Raw genomic sequence first — 15,246 nt, 5'->3', positions numbered from 1 at the left:
CAACTTTGTTTTAATGTTTGTTGTGACAGTAGTAGTAAAATGGTTGTGCATATCTGTTGGTCTGAATACAACCATGTCCATATTAATGCTACCCTCCAAAGAGAAAGACCTGTGCACTCTATTTTTTTAAAATTCTATGCCAATAGGAAAATAAACTGTAGAACATACATACAGTGAAATACTACTCAGCAAAAGAAACAAACTTGCTGAAAGAAGCCTTTAGAGTGCATATTGACATAGTTCCATTTGGATAAAATTCTAGAAAAGCAAAATTAATTTATGGAAGGGAAAAAAACCCTCCATAACAGTGGTTGTCTCTGGGGGTTGTTGAAAAAGACTGACTGAAAAGGAGCATGAAGAAACTCTCTGGAGTGATAATGTTTTTTGTCTTCATAGGAGTTTGGGCTACAAAGGTATTTCTCGGTTGGGCACTGTGGCTCACACCTGTAATCCCAGCACTTCGGGAGGCCGAGGCAGGCGGATCACAAGGTCAGGAGATCAAGACCATCCTGGCTAACACAGTGAAACCCTGTCTCTACTAAAAATACGAAAAATTAGCCGGGTGTGGTGGCACGTGCCTGTAATCCCAGCTACTCGAGAGGCTGAGGCAGGAGAATCGCTTGAACCCAGGAGGCAGAGGTTGCAGTGAGCCAAGATCACACCACTGCACTCCAACTTGGGTGACAGAGCAAGACTCCGTTTCAAAAGAAAAAAAAGGGTTATTTCTCAAAACTCACTGAATATTTGTGTATTTCACTGTATATAACTTCTGCCTCAAAAGAAAAAAGTAGCCAGGCACAGTGGCTCACGCCTATAATCCCAACACTTCGGGAGGCCGAGGCAGGCAGATCACTTGAGGTCAGGAGTTTGAGACCAGCCTGGGCAACCTGCCGAAACCCTGCCTCTACTAAAAATACAAAAATTAGCTAGGTGTGGTGGCTCACGCCTGTAGTTCCAGCTACTCAGGAGGTTGAGGAGAAGACTGCTTGAGCCCAGGAGGCGGAGATTGCAGTGAGCGGAGATCGTATCACTGTACTCCAGCCTGGGCAACAGAGGGAGACCCTATCTCAAAAAAAATATGTATACTGAACTCCAGTTAATGACAGCCATTCTTAAGTATTTAAGGAGAAATGTACTGATGTCTGCAATTTATTTCAAAATGTGTCCAATAAGATGGATTGGCAGATGAATAAAGGGAATAAATGGATGGATATGTAATAAAGCAAGAATAGTAAAATGCTAATGGTAGATTCTAAGCAGTAGGTATAGATGTGTTTATTATAAAATTAAAAATTTTGAGAACAAAAATGTTGGGGAAAAGCATTGTATGAACCAAACTAAGTTCCAAAGAGTCTAATAAAAAATTTTAAAATGCACCACAGGCTGGGTGCAGTGTCTCACGTGCCTGTAATTCCACCACTTTGGGAGGCAGAGGTGGGTGGACTGCTTGGGCCCAGGAGTTACCAGCCTGGGCAATATTGGTGAGACCCTGTCTCCACAAAATATTAAAAAAAAAAAAAAAAAAAAAGCCAGGCATGGTGGCATGTGCCTGTAGTCCCGGCTACTGGAAGGCTAAGGTGGGAGGATCCCTTGATCCCAGGAGGCAGAGGTTGCAGTGAGCCGTGATCATGCCACTGCACTCCAGCCTGAGCAACAGAGCGAGACCCTGTCTGAAAATAAAATGCACTACATTTTTTACTATAGTTATCTCTGGGCTAATGGACATGAATCTTATTTTTTTTTTAATGCCTGGGCTCAAATTTCTCACTTTTCTTAGACGTATGTGATGTTCTATGGAGGAAATTCTGAAAATATTAAGTAGCTAACATCTGTTGAATGTTTACCAGCTACCAACAACTATTCTAACTACTTTACATGGAATGCCTTTTTTAATCCTCACATCATCTCTGCAAAGTAGGTACTAGCATTATGCTCCATTTTGCAGAAGAAGAAACAAAGGCACAACACAGAGATTTACTTGCCCAAAGCTCGTAAGTAGGAGAGCTTGGGTTCACTCAGGTAGTCTGACTCAAAAAGTATGTTTCTTTAATTATTATGTAATATGCTACTTCTCAGAAAAACACAAAGGAAAAACATCACCCATTATACCAAAAGAAAAACCTCATTTAAGAAATACCCGCTGGGCACAGTGGCTTATGTCTGTAATCCCAGCACTTTGGGAGGCCGAGGTGGGTGGATCACGAGGTCAGGAGTTCGAGACCAGCCTGGCCAACACAGTGAAATCCAGCCTCTACTAAAAATACAAAAATTAGCTGGGTGTGGTGGTGGATGCCTGTAGTCCCAGCTACTCAGGAGGCTGAGGCAGGAGAATCGCTTGAACCCGGGAGGCAGAGGTTGCAGTGAGCCGAGATCACGCCATTGCACTCCAGCCCAGGCAACAGTGAGAGACTGTCTCAAAAAAAAAAAAAAAAAAACCGCTGGGCGCAGTGGCTCACGCCTGTAATCCCAGCCTTTGGGAGGCCTAGGTGGGTGGATCATGAGGTCAGGAATTCGAGACCAGCCTGACCAACATAGTGAAACCCCACCTCTGCTAAAAATACAAAAAATTAGCTGGGTGTGGTGGCAGGCGCCTGTAATCCCAGCTACTCAGGAGACTGAGGCAGGAGAATCGCTTGAACCCGGGAGGCAGAGGTTGCAGTGAGCTGAGATCGCACCATTGCACTTCAGCCTGGGCAACAGTGTAAGGCTGTCTCAAAAAAAAAAAAAAAAAAAAAAAAAAAAAAACAAAAAAAAAACGCCAGGCACAGTGGCTCACTCCTGTAATCGCAGCACTTTGGGAGGCCGAGGTGGGTGGATCACGAGGTCAGGAGTTCAAGACCAGCCTGGCCGACATGGTGAAACCCCGTCTCTACTAAAAATACAAAAATTAGTTGGGCGTGGTGGCGTGCACCTGTAGTCCCAGCTACTCGGGAGGCTGAGGCAGGAGAATTGCTTGAACCCGGGAGTCAGAGGTTGCAGTGAGCCGAGATCGCGCCACTGCACTCCAGCCTGGGCGACAGAGCGAGACTCCGTCTAGAAAAAAAAAAAGGAAAAGAAAAAAGAAATACCCAGCCTGGGCAACATACTGAAACTTAATCTCTACAAAAAAATTTAAAAATTAGCCAGGCATGGGGCATGGTGGCATGTACCTATAGTCCTATAGTCCCTGCTACTCAGGTGGCTGAGGTGGGAGGATCGCCTGAGCCCAGGACATGGAGGCTGCAGTGAGCCAAGATCACACCACTGCATTCCAGCCTAGGCAACAGAGCAAAATCCTATCTCGAAAAAAATAAAAGAATGAAAGAAATACTAGTTTATTGTATGGATAAATCCTCACTCATCTAAGCATCACCCCTCTAATTCCTACTATTTTCAGGCATTTAAGTTATGCTTTCTTCATTTCTTACACCGACTGTAGTGAAGAAGTGACAGTATTAGGGTCAAAGATCTAACTTTTTTTTTTTTGAGACAGAGTCTCGCTCTGTTGCCCAGGCTGGAGTGCAGTGGCGCAATCTCAGGTCACTGCAAGCTCCGTCTCCTGGGCTCATGCCATTCTCCTGCCTCAGCCTCCCGAGTAGCTGGGACTACAGATGCCCGCCACCATGCCTGGCTAATTTTTTGTATTTTTTAGTAGAGACGGGGTTTCACCATGTTAGCCAGGATGGTCTCCATCTCCTGACCTCGTGATCCGCCCGCCTCACCCTCCCAAAGTGCTGGGATTACAGGCGTGAGCCACCACACCTGGCCCAAAGATCTAACTTTTAAGGCTCTAAAAACTCGGAGGAAGGGCAGTACCAATTTATTCACCAATGCATGAAAAGGCTAGTCCTCAATGCTACCTCACTGATACAAAAAATCTTTTTATTATATAGGCAAATAATGGATATACCTCAGGTTCTTTTTTTGGTTTTTTTTTTTTGAGATAGAGTCTCACTCTGTCACCCAGGCTGGAGTGCAATGGTGTGATCTTGACTCACTGCAACCTCTGCCTCCCGGGTTCAAGCAATTCTCCTGCCTCAGCCTCCTGAGTAGCTGGGACTACAGGCACATGCCACCATGCCCAACTAATTTTTGTATTTTTAGTAGAGACAGGGTTTCACCACGTTGGCCAGGCTGGTCTCGAACTCCTGCTCTCAGGTGATCCGCCCAAGCCTCCCAAAGTGCTGGGATTACAGGCATAAGTCACCACACCCAGCCTCAGTACAATTTTAATTGGCATTTCTACTACAGAGCCTGAAACACTTTCTTGTTAACCTTCTGTATTTCCACTTCAGTGAGGTGTCTGGTCATTTCCATTTTTACTTTCCTATTAGGGGATTATAAAATTTAAATGTTCTGCAGTCTTTACATAGCCAGGTAATTAATAATTTGTTATCTGAGACAAAAGATTTTTTCCCCTCGTTTGCCTTTTAATTTTCTTGAATATTTTTTATTCAGCCATTTACTTTTTACATAGTAAAACCTATTGATCACTTCATTTCTAAGAGTTTAGAAGTACTTCTCCCATCCAGAGGGCATACGACTAGTTCACCTATTTTATATTACACTTATTTTATGGTTTCATTTTATAACAGCTATATTCTCTCTACTTTACCAAATAATTTGTTCAAGGAAAAGTTTACTTACTATTCTAGATCAGTTCCCAGCTTCACAGCTATGTCTTCATATTCTTGTCTGTTTTTAGCAATAAGCTCAAGACAACCTAAGCAAGTGAGCTGGGAAGCTGCAACTCGAGAAGCAAGAGTCTCTCCTGCAATACAAAAGATAACAACTGCACATCTGAGAACATAAAACAGCACAGAGTTAATGTTATTTATGTTAAGCCTCCACACAACGCAGATGGAGAATGAAGTTGGAACAAGTCTCACTTTCTGTCACCTTTCCTTTAATGTTGCTCCTAGTACACATAATTTCACCTGGAAGTTTCTCCCCCAAACGGAGATTTTCAAAAGAACAAGGAAGATTCCAGTGATTTATCAGCAACTTACCTGGCATAGTCACCATGGGGGTCCCTGCCCAGAGGACATCCATCCCTGTGGTGTGCCCATTACAGAGTGGAGTGTCCAAGCAGACATCAGCCAGCTGGCCTCTCCTGACGTGTTCCTCTTTAGGAGCAACAGGTGAAAAAATGATACGGTTCTGGGGCAGGCCCATGTTTTGTGCATACTGTTGAATATTAGGTTCTCCTACTGCTGGAAAACGCAACAGCCAGAGTACACTATTGGGAACACGCTTCAGAATCTAAAATAGGGAAAATAAGAATAATTATTAATAGCAGATCTGCCTTTTTCAACAAAGACTCCCAGAGGTCTCTAATAATTCTACCACACTCTATTCTTTCCAACCAGATAGAAGCCTGCTGTGAACTTAAGTCTTTCCTTCACAGAGATGAATTATATCAATTGAATTATCCCTCTTCTGCTTAGCTGTCCTCAAAGTTGAGTTCAAAGAAAGACAGGCGAAATCTGAGGCAGCTACCTCCTGTGGGAATTGACACAGGCAGTGTGTTTTGTTAAGAGAGAGGAATTTTGCATTCCAAATTTCAAATCCCCCACTATGATACAACCAAGAAAGTTACCTCACACTTGCCTAACTTTATTTGCCTAATATAAATCGGTCTTTTCTGTAAAGGGCCAGATAGCAAATATTTTTGGCTCTGCGGCCACACGGACTGTCATAGCTGCTCAGTTCCTCTGTTGTAGCTTGAAAGCAGCCACAGACAATGTGTAAACAAGTAGGCATGGCTATGTGTCCATAAAGTTTTATTTACAAAAACAAGCAGTGGGCTGGATTTGACCCACAGGTCATAGTTTGCCAACTCCTGATTTAGATTTACATCTACTCTATGTACCATGTAAGTTCAAAATCCCTTTCTCTGAAAGCTATGAGAACAGATGAATTTCCAAATTCAGAATATTTCAGATTTTAAAAAAGTACTACTGTGTGTGTGTGTGTGTGTGTGTATTACATAACACCCTCAGCAGCAACTTCCTATAAACATATTAGTACCTCTGCATTGAGATGCAGGAATAGTCATACTAAATGGAATAAATAAAAGACTACAAATACCCTGACATAGTTTGACTGTGTCCCCACCCAAATCTCTCTTCTTGAACTGTAGTTCCCATAAGCCCCATATGTCATGAGAGGGACCCAGTGGTAGGTAATTGAATCATGGGGGCAGTTATTCCCAATGCTGCTGTTCTCGTGATAAAGAGTGACTTCTCACAAGATCGGATGGTTTTATAAGGGGCTTTCCCCTCTTTGGCTCAGCACTTCTTCCTGCCATCATGCGAAGGACATGTTAGCGCCCTTTTCGGCCATAACTGTAAGTTTCCTGAGGCCTCCATAGCCACGTGGAACTGTGAGTCAATTAAACCTCTTTCCTTTATAAATTACCCAGTCTCGGGCAGTCCTTTATAGCAGCATGAGAACGGACTAATACATACCCTAATGTTAGTTCAGGTAGTTTTGCTGCCAAACAAATTTGCCACACACTTATGAAAAAGCTTTTGATTTTCAGAGTTTTTGTGAACATCAGGAAGTAAAGATTAAGGACAGTAGACCTGTACTCATCTGCTTCCTCTTCTCTTCTATCCTCCCCTCTCCTCTAAACATAAAACAAAACAGATATCGGGGAAAAAATTAACCAAGGAATTACCTCCAGATTACCTAAAGGTAAAACATGCCATTTTATTTTAGTTCTATGGATTAAGAGCCAGTTATAGCTATCCGATATCCCACTTATGCAAACTTGTCTGATGAACTGAGAGATAATCGTATGTACAGATCGACTCCTTCTTGGTTATAACTCTACAATACTACAAGAATGTTAAAAATGGGTGGATGTACATGACAGTATATGCTATCAGTTTAGACCAGGGGTTGGCGAACTACACAGCCTGTGAGCCAAATCTGGCATACTGCCAGTTCGTATAAATAAAATTTTATTGGAACACAGCCACACTCATCATTTACAAAATGCCTATGGTTATTTTCATGCTACAATGGCAAAGCTGAGTAGATGTGAAACAGCATGGACCACAAAACTATTTACCATCTGGCCCTTTAAGAAAAAGTCTGCTGGCCCTTTAGACAGAAGAATGCTTTGAATATGTAAATTTAAAAGGTTCGCAATGTCATATTTAGACACTGGAAGGAGAAACCAAAAATGCCTGAAAAATCTACATCTCTTGAAGATTATAAATGAGCACAAGGCCAGGCGCAGTGGCTCACACATGTAATCCTAGCACTTTGGGAGGCCAAGGCGGGCAGATCTCTTGAGGCCAGGAGTTGGAGGCCAGCCTGGCCAACATGGTGAAACCCCATCTACTAAAAATACAATAAAAAAAAATTACCCAGACATGGTGGCACATGCCTGTAATCCCAGCTACTTGGAAGGCTGAGGCACAAGAATCACTCGAACCTGGGATGCAAAGGTTGCCATGAGCCAAGATCACACCACTGCACTCCAGCCTGAACAACAGAGTGGGATTCTGTTTTTTAAAAAAAGGGCATAACCCAGTTGAGTCACATGTAAATAAATAAAATAAATTTTTTAAAAAGTATTTTTAAAAAAAATTTTTTTGAGACGGAGGTTTGCTCTTGTTGCCCAGTCTGGAGTGCAATGGCATGCTCTCGGCTCACTGCAACCTCCACCTCCCGGGTTCAAGTGATTCTCCTGTCTCAGCCTCCCGAGTAGCTGGGATTACAGGCGCCTATCACCATGTCCAGCTAATTTTTTGGTATTTTTAATAGAGACGGGGTTTCACAATGTTGGTCAGGCTGGTCTCAAGCTCCTGACCTCAGGTGATCCACCCGCATCGGCCTCCCAAAGTGCTGGGATTACAGGCGTGAGCCACTGCACCCAGCCAAAAAAAAAATTTTTAAAAAGAAATGAGCAGAACAGCTCCTAAACAGGAGTGGAAGGACCATCTTCAGCAAGAAGCTCTAGATACAAAATCTTTATTAGTCTCTAACACGGTAACAATAAGTCTATGCATACTCACGTTTGCCCACATCTGCAAAGTAGAAGGGTCAATTTTATATAACTGATTAAAGTTACAGTATACAATGGCATCTTCTGGTAACCCGTACTGAGAACGGGTGGTTACAATAATGGTACGGGGAACCTCCTCTCCAGTTGCAGCCTTATTGTTGATCTAGAACAAGGAAAAGATGATGGTTATATTTAAAGGCAAAAGGAGTCCAATATTTCAATCCATAAGATAAAAAATGGTATAACCATTAAAAGTCACTGAATCATGAAAAAATATTCATGATATATGAAGTTTAAGAAAAGGCAAACCGTTGCAGCATTATCTTAATTTAATTTAGGGGAGACTGCACTATGAAACTTCTTGCTCTAACCAAAAAAGGTCTCAAAATCCTATTAACAATCCAACAGCTTTTGATCACTCTTTTCTTCATGAGTGAAATGTCCTTTTCTAAATCACATCTACTCTTCAAGGCTAAATTACTCCTCCAAATGGTCTCTTCTCCCAAGAGTGTCTCTCTTCACATTGATCATCACCGTTTCTGAGCTTCTACATACATAAGTAGTTTCATCTTGTAATTCTCACACATTTGAGTACTGCCTTACATTGTTACATAACTATTCCAGGTGTGCAAGGACATCTATGACCTCTAGAGGTCAGAGATCTTTGCCTTACACTCTCTTGATAGAGCTACTTATTTAAGCATGCAATATATTATTTATTGAGTACATACTACATTACTGTGATTAAGACATGGGCTCAGTAATTCAATTCAGTAGAGGATACAAACACAGGGAATTATCATCTGCTGTGCTGTATGTAATGATATATTCCAAACATTACAGAGGTATAAAGGACAGGTACCAATGAAGTAGGGATGGAGACGTTAGCGGTAAGTGCGGAAATGGATTCCTGGAAGAGCTGTCTGAACTGAACGTCTGAGTAGGATTTAGCTAGGGAAAGGATGGGTTTACAGAAGCAAGAAACTGTATGGTATCTACACATAGTTCATCATATAAGAGAGTAAGGCCACAGGCAGGGAATAACAAGATATTAACACAGCAGTTTCTCAGTAAGTAATAATCTGCTGGCTGAATCCAGGAGACTTTTAAAATCAGACACACCTATATAAGATGCATGTTTCCACTAAACTCATTTCCTCATCTATAAAATGGTGATAATGATACTTGACTCCTAGAGTTATCATGAGGTTAAGGGAAATAAATGCATACTTTGCGGGACATATAATGTATTATTATCTTCTCACCTGAGTAGTTGCCAGTCCATTGCTAATACTGAATCCATTAATTGTTATTTGAATCTGTCCTCTGTTAATCATTTCAATAACTGCTTCTGCAATAGTATTCATAGGAATAACAGGCATATTAAGAGCTGTGTTACTGCTATCTGCATTGTCTCCTCCATCAGGACACTTCATCTGAAAAAAAGAAATGCATTATTAGGGAAAAGATCGTGAATGCAGTTAACTTTATTTCAATGACAATACTGACTAGGTTCTGACCTTGACAATTTTCACATCTGGTAGACTATCAAGAAATGCTTTGAGGTCGATGCCATTCAGAACTATCCGATTGTCATAAATGTGCCCATTGGACTTAAAATCGATGACTGCTTTTTTCTAATGGAAAAAATAGTTTCAGATATGTCTTTTAGGATTTACACAGACAATAGCAAGGAAATAAAAAGCTACAGTTCTTTGAAATTCCTCTATAGCACTGTTTCATACCTACCTTCAGGTGAGGGAACATATTAGCATGATCACCAATAAAAAAAGTGTGGGGCATATAAGCCAATTTCTCAGAATACTGCTCAGCAACTTCAGCTGGCGAAGTTTCCTGATCAGTGATAATATAATCCATGAAAAGCGCACCACTCGTCCCAGGGTACCCCAGCCACATTGCCTTAAAAAAATCAGATCAAAAACTGATTAAGAACTTTTATCAGTACACTTATCTCTAAATTCATCAAGTCATATACATTAAATATGTACAACTTTTTGTATGTCAACTGTACCTCAATAAAGTGGTTTTTAAAAAAAGAACCTAAAGGTGCCAAAATTAAATAAGTAAATAAACAAGGAGGTCTAACTCTTTTTTAGAGACAGGGTCTCACTCTGTTCCCTAGGCTGCAATACAATGGTGCAATCGTAGATCACTACAGCCTCAAACTCCTGGGCTCAAGCAATCCTTCTGCCTCAGCCTCCAGAGTAGCCAGGATTACAGGCACTTGCCACACGCACAGTAAGGCTGACTTCTTTAGCCGAAAGCAATGAAGTAGTTCTATAAGAGAGACTCTCACTCTGTCACCCGGGCTGGAGTGCAGTGGCACAGTGATAGTTCACTGCAGCCTCAAACTCCTAGGCTTAAGCAATCCTTCCACCTTAGCCTCCCGAATAGCTGGGATCACAGAGGCACACTACCACTCTAGCTAATTTTTTAATTTTTTGTAGAGATAGGGTGTTTTGCTTTGTTGCCCAGGCAGGTCTCAAACTCCTGGTTTCAAGAGATCCTCCTGCCTAAGCATCCCAAAGTGCTGGGATTACAGGCATGAGACACCATACCCGGCCTGTATTTTAGACTAACTTTCAAAATGCTAAAATGTTCTTCAAATTTGCAAGACAGAGTAACTGTTCATAGCCAACCATGAATTGCATGTCTCCATATACATGTACCTATAAGCATTGTGCTCTACACTATTTTTGTCCTGTGCATTTCAACAACTTAAAAAAATTAAAATTATGTCTGCCCTACAGTTTCAAATATCAGTTAACCAGAGGGAGGAAAAGCAGCACATCACTGTCTTCTTAGCCAAATACATGTTATAAGTGATGACTGTTAATTTGTTTACCTGAATAGGAGCTGGCCTGAGAGCAAAAAGCTCATTTCGAGCACCCTTAGTATAGCCATTCATATTTACAAGGATATGAATTCCATCCTGATGGATGCGATCAGCTGCTTTTCCATTGCACGGAATCTACAGAATAGAAAATAAGAACTTACTATGTATAATCTCAGATCAATTCCATTAGTTTTAATGGCATTTAACATAATTCAGATTCCCAGATGGAAAAGAGGTAAGAACACAAATTAACTACATTAATTCGGGCACAAATATGGTTGAGTGCCATTAAAATGGGCCCAAAGCATTAGAGAAACAGAACACAAAGGAAGGAAAGTTCACTTCTGGATTGAATATATGGGTAACAACATTTCATAGAGAAATTGGTATTTGAAATTTATGATCTTTTTTTTTTTTTTTATTTGGTAGGGACGGGGTCTCACTATGTTGCCCATGATGGCCTCAAGCAATCCTTCCACCTCAGCCTCCCAAAGGATTATACACGTGAGCCACTGCACCCAGCCTCGAATTGGTATTTGAAATAGGTCTTCAAAGACGAATAGGAGTTTGAAGGAGTTTAACAGAATACAATCTCAGTAGAGAACAGTATGAATGAAGAACTAGAGTAAAGTGTGAGGGAGTTTAGAAAATGGTGAGTAGGCCGGGCATGGTGACTCACACCTGTAATCCCAGCCCTTTGGGAGGCCGAGGCGGGTGGATCACCTGAAGTCAGGAGTTTGAGACCAGCCTGGCCAATGTGGTGAGACCCCATCTCTACTAAAAATACAAAAATTAGCTGGGTGTGGTGGCAGGCGCCTGTAATCCCAGCTACTCGGGAGGCTGAGGCAAGAGAATTGCTTGAACCTGGGAGGCAGAGATTGCAGTGAGCCGAGATTGTGCCACTGCATTCCAGCCTGGGCGACAAGAGCAAAACTCCGCCTCAAAAAAAAAAAAAAAAGGTGAGTAATTCACTTCTATTTAGTATAGGGTATACAAGATGTTGAATGGTGAGTTAAAGTATTGACAAAGTTGTGGCAAACAGAAAAAGATTACAAAAGCTATGCTGAAGAGTTTAGACTGCAATCAATCAGCAGTGAGTCTCTAAAGGTCTCAGAGGTAGAAAGAGGTATGCTTCTTGGTCACAAAGAGTCCAACTGTGTATCAAAAATGGCCAGGCATACTTTTGAAGCAACAGCTATATTGCAAAATTTGTTGGTACATACTATTTATTAAATGAGAAGTCTCAAAACCTTTCTGCTAGGACTTCAGTGATTCATATATATATATATATACACATACACATGTATATTTTTATATATATGCATACATACCATACCTGCATGTGTATGTACATACATACATGTGTGTACACACACACACTATATAAAGAGTATATTATCTCTATTAGTCAAAGTGACTAATAGAGTCTACAAAGAAAACACTGTAGCCTACATACTCAGCAAATTAATTCCCCCACAGGTTTCAATCTTAATTTATCATAAAACTTACGCTCCTAGAGGATACAACAATAGAACAAGTACAGAAATAAAGATAACCAAAGGCAAAGGCCCGTGGAAACTGATGAACCATAGTTCATCTATTTTTTCTTTTTTTTTTTTTTTTGAGATGGAGTCTTGCTCTGTTGCCAGGCTGGAGTGCAGTGGTGCAATCTCAGCTCACTGCAACCTCCACCTCCTGGGTTCAAGCAATTCCCCTGCCTCAGCCTCCCAAGTAGCGGGGATTACAGGAATGCACCACCACACCCAGCTAATTTTTTTTGTATTTTAGTAGGAGACGGGGTTTCACCATGTTAGCCAAGATGGTCTCATCTCCTGACCTCATGATCCGCCCGCCTCGACCTCCCAAAGTGCTGGGATTACAGGCGTGAGTCACCACACCCGGCCCTATTTTCTTTAAAAGACCTATTTATTCTTCTCCCAAGTCACCATTTTGTCAATATTTATTAAGTATCTTCTGTCATAAGTGCTGGCTCAATCTCCAGAAAAGTTGTATGTCCAAGCACAAGCATAACACATTTCTGTTTCATCTGCAACCTCGGCAAAAGCCATGCTGATTAACATAAATGACCAAGGAAATAAGATCAACACAATTGCCTATATGTGGTATTATAGCATTTAATACTTATCAAAAATAAACTATATGCTAATAGTTTTATTTAAACTTGCTCAAAATAAAAAGTTAAAGTATGAGAGTTTCATCTACCTGAGAAAGATCAATGAAATGATTGGCTTCTGCCATCACCTTCACTCGGAAGTTTGTGCCATCATCTGGGCTCAGGGCATAACAGAACACCTGAAAGGCAGCACATGGCATATTTAATAACACTGGCTCAAATCTTTCCAAAAGACACGGGGTTTCCATGCCTCATGGTGACAAGCCAACATTGTGGGTTTTTTCTTTCTTAAACAAATAGTGATTCTAGAGAAACACTAGTCTTACCTCAAATTTATCAGGATTGTGCATGCCTGGAATAGACTGCATAAGGTGAGAAGTAGGATGATTCCCAAAGTCAGAACTCACATATCCTACACGCAGCCGACCATCACTGAGCTTCAAGTCTTTTGGATGTTCATATGGTGGTTTATGAAGAACATTAATCTATCAACAGAATCCAATGCTTGTTAGTAAAATCTACATAAATTTTCATCTAGGAAAACTGACGAAAAACACACCAAACCTATACCTCACACCTGTTGAAAAAGGTCTGCCCAGAGCATTTAGTTAATATTGCCGGAGAGATGCAACCTCAGCACTTTATGTAATATGCTTCATACTTTGACCTGCTCCTGAGATCTATAAAGCATGAGCAAATCCCAGCACTCTGGGAAGGCAAGGAGGCGGATTGCTTGAGGTCAGGAGTTCGAGACCAGCCTGGCCAACACGGTGAAATCCAATCTCTAGTAAAAAAAAAAAAAAAAAAAATTAGCTGGGCGTGGTGGTGCGTGCTTGTAGTCCCAGCTACCTAGGAGGCTGAGGTGGGAGAATCGCCCAAACCTGGGAGGGTGGAGGTTGCAGTAAGCCAAGGTTGTGCCACTGTACTCCAGCCTGGGCAACAGAGCAAGACCCTGTCCCAAAAAAAAAGAAAAAGTGCGAGCAAATCTAAAACTTGTAGGTATGAAGCAGTATGGACAGTGCATGGTTTCCTCCCGCATATTAGAAAATTCTATAGGGAAACATTTTCTAAAAACAAAATTATGGCCGGGGGCAGTGGCTCATGCCTGTAATCCCAGCACTTTGGGAGGCTGAGGCAGGCGGATCACCTGAGGTCAGGAGTTCGAGACCAGCCTAGCATGGCAAAGCCCCATCTCTACTAAAAATACAAAAATTAGCCGGGCGTGGTGGCACACGCCTGTAATCCTAGCTACTCGGGAAGCTGAGGCACAAGCATCACTTTAACCTGGGAGACAGAGGTTGCAGTGAGCTGAGATGGCACCACTGCACTGCAGTCTGGGTAACAGAGACACTGTCTCAAAAAAAAAAAAAAAATACACCTAGCACTCCAATCTATTATCCAACCTTTGATCCAATCCTTGATCAAGTACTGCTCTAATTCTCAAAGGTGAATACAAAATACCAAGCACTCCATTAAACATGATGGCTGGCCAGGCACAGTGGCTCACACCTGTAATCCCAGCACTTTGACAGGGCGAGGTGGGCAGATCACTTGAGCCCAGAGGTTTGAGACCAGCTTGGGCAACATAGCAAAACCCCATCTCTACAAAAAAATACAAAATTAGATGTGGTGGCATGCGCCTGTAGTCCCAGCTACTCGGGAGGCTGAGGTGGGAGGATCACCTAAACTCGGGGAGGTCGAGGCTGCAGTGAGCCATGATCACACCGCTGCACTCCAGCCTGGGCGACAGAGCAAGGCCCTGACTCAAAAAGAAAGAAAAAAAGATAAAAGAAAAAAAAAATTACGGCTTTCAACTTAAAGAAAAGTACCATTAGTCTATCATTAGTGTTTAAGTGAAGGAGTTAAGGATTCCATCTTATGAAGTGCAGGGGGTTATACTCAGGACACAATGGAAGGGGTTCTGAAGTGGCTCACAAAAGTTTTATTTCTCAACTTGGGTGGTGTTCACTTTATAATCATTCATTAAGCCACAGATTTGATTTGCAGAGTTTTCTGTATTTGTGTTTTAGTTTACAACAAAAAGATTAAAACAAAAGAATCACACCTTATCTAAGCACAGGTTGCCGTGCCTCTCAGCAATAGCCTTCCTGAAGCCATGAGAAAGAGGATATAGCATACTATGATGAGGATGCACAGAAGGCAACCTATTCTTCTCTAACTGGTCAGCCACAATACTGACCAACTTCTTCATTCGCTCATCATAGTCTGTCCAATCACAGACAATCTAGAGAAAGC

The 15,246-nt window shown here is 41.7% G+C and overlaps 1 protein-coding gene across 2 annotated transcripts in view; it reads right to left on the bottom strand.

Annotated features, from left to right (window-relative positions):
- The window catches only part of OGT (O-linked N-acetylglucosamine (GlcNAc) transferase), a 43,060-nt gene that overhangs the window by 3,422 nt on the left and 24,392 nt on the right, over positions 1–15,246 (bottom strand). For both annotated transcript variants that reach the window (XM_055268542.2, XM_055268543.1), the window contains exons 12-21: positions 15,056–15,235; positions 13,317–13,475; positions 13,080–13,169; positions 10,866–10,991; positions 9,749–9,919; positions 9,520–9,636; positions 9,265–9,435; positions 8,010–8,162; positions 4,989–5,241; positions 4,627–4,750 (exon numbers count right to left, since the gene is read on the bottom strand). In XM_055268542.2, the coding sequence (XP_055124517.1) occupies positions 4,627–4,750; positions 4,989–5,241; positions 8,010–8,162; positions 9,265–9,435; positions 9,520–9,636; positions 9,749–9,919; positions 10,866–10,991; positions 13,080–13,169; positions 13,317–13,475; positions 15,056–15,235 (1,544 nt within the window). The remainder of the gene's footprint in view (positions 1–4,626; positions 4,751–4,988; positions 5,242–8,009; positions 8,163–9,264; positions 9,436–9,519; positions 9,637–9,748; positions 9,920–10,865; positions 10,992–13,079; positions 13,170–13,316; positions 13,476–15,055; positions 15,236–15,246) is intronic.

This window comes from Symphalangus syndactylus, chromosome X (assembly GCF_028878055.3).
Source record: "Symphalangus syndactylus isolate Jambi chromosome X, NHGRI_mSymSyn1-v2.1_pri, whole genome shotgun sequence".
Lineage (NCBI taxonomy): Eukaryota > Metazoa > Chordata > Mammalia > Primates > Hylobatidae > Symphalangus > Symphalangus syndactylus.
Note: the sequence above shows the minus strand (reverse complement) of the source record. Positions and strands in the feature narration are given on the sequence as shown.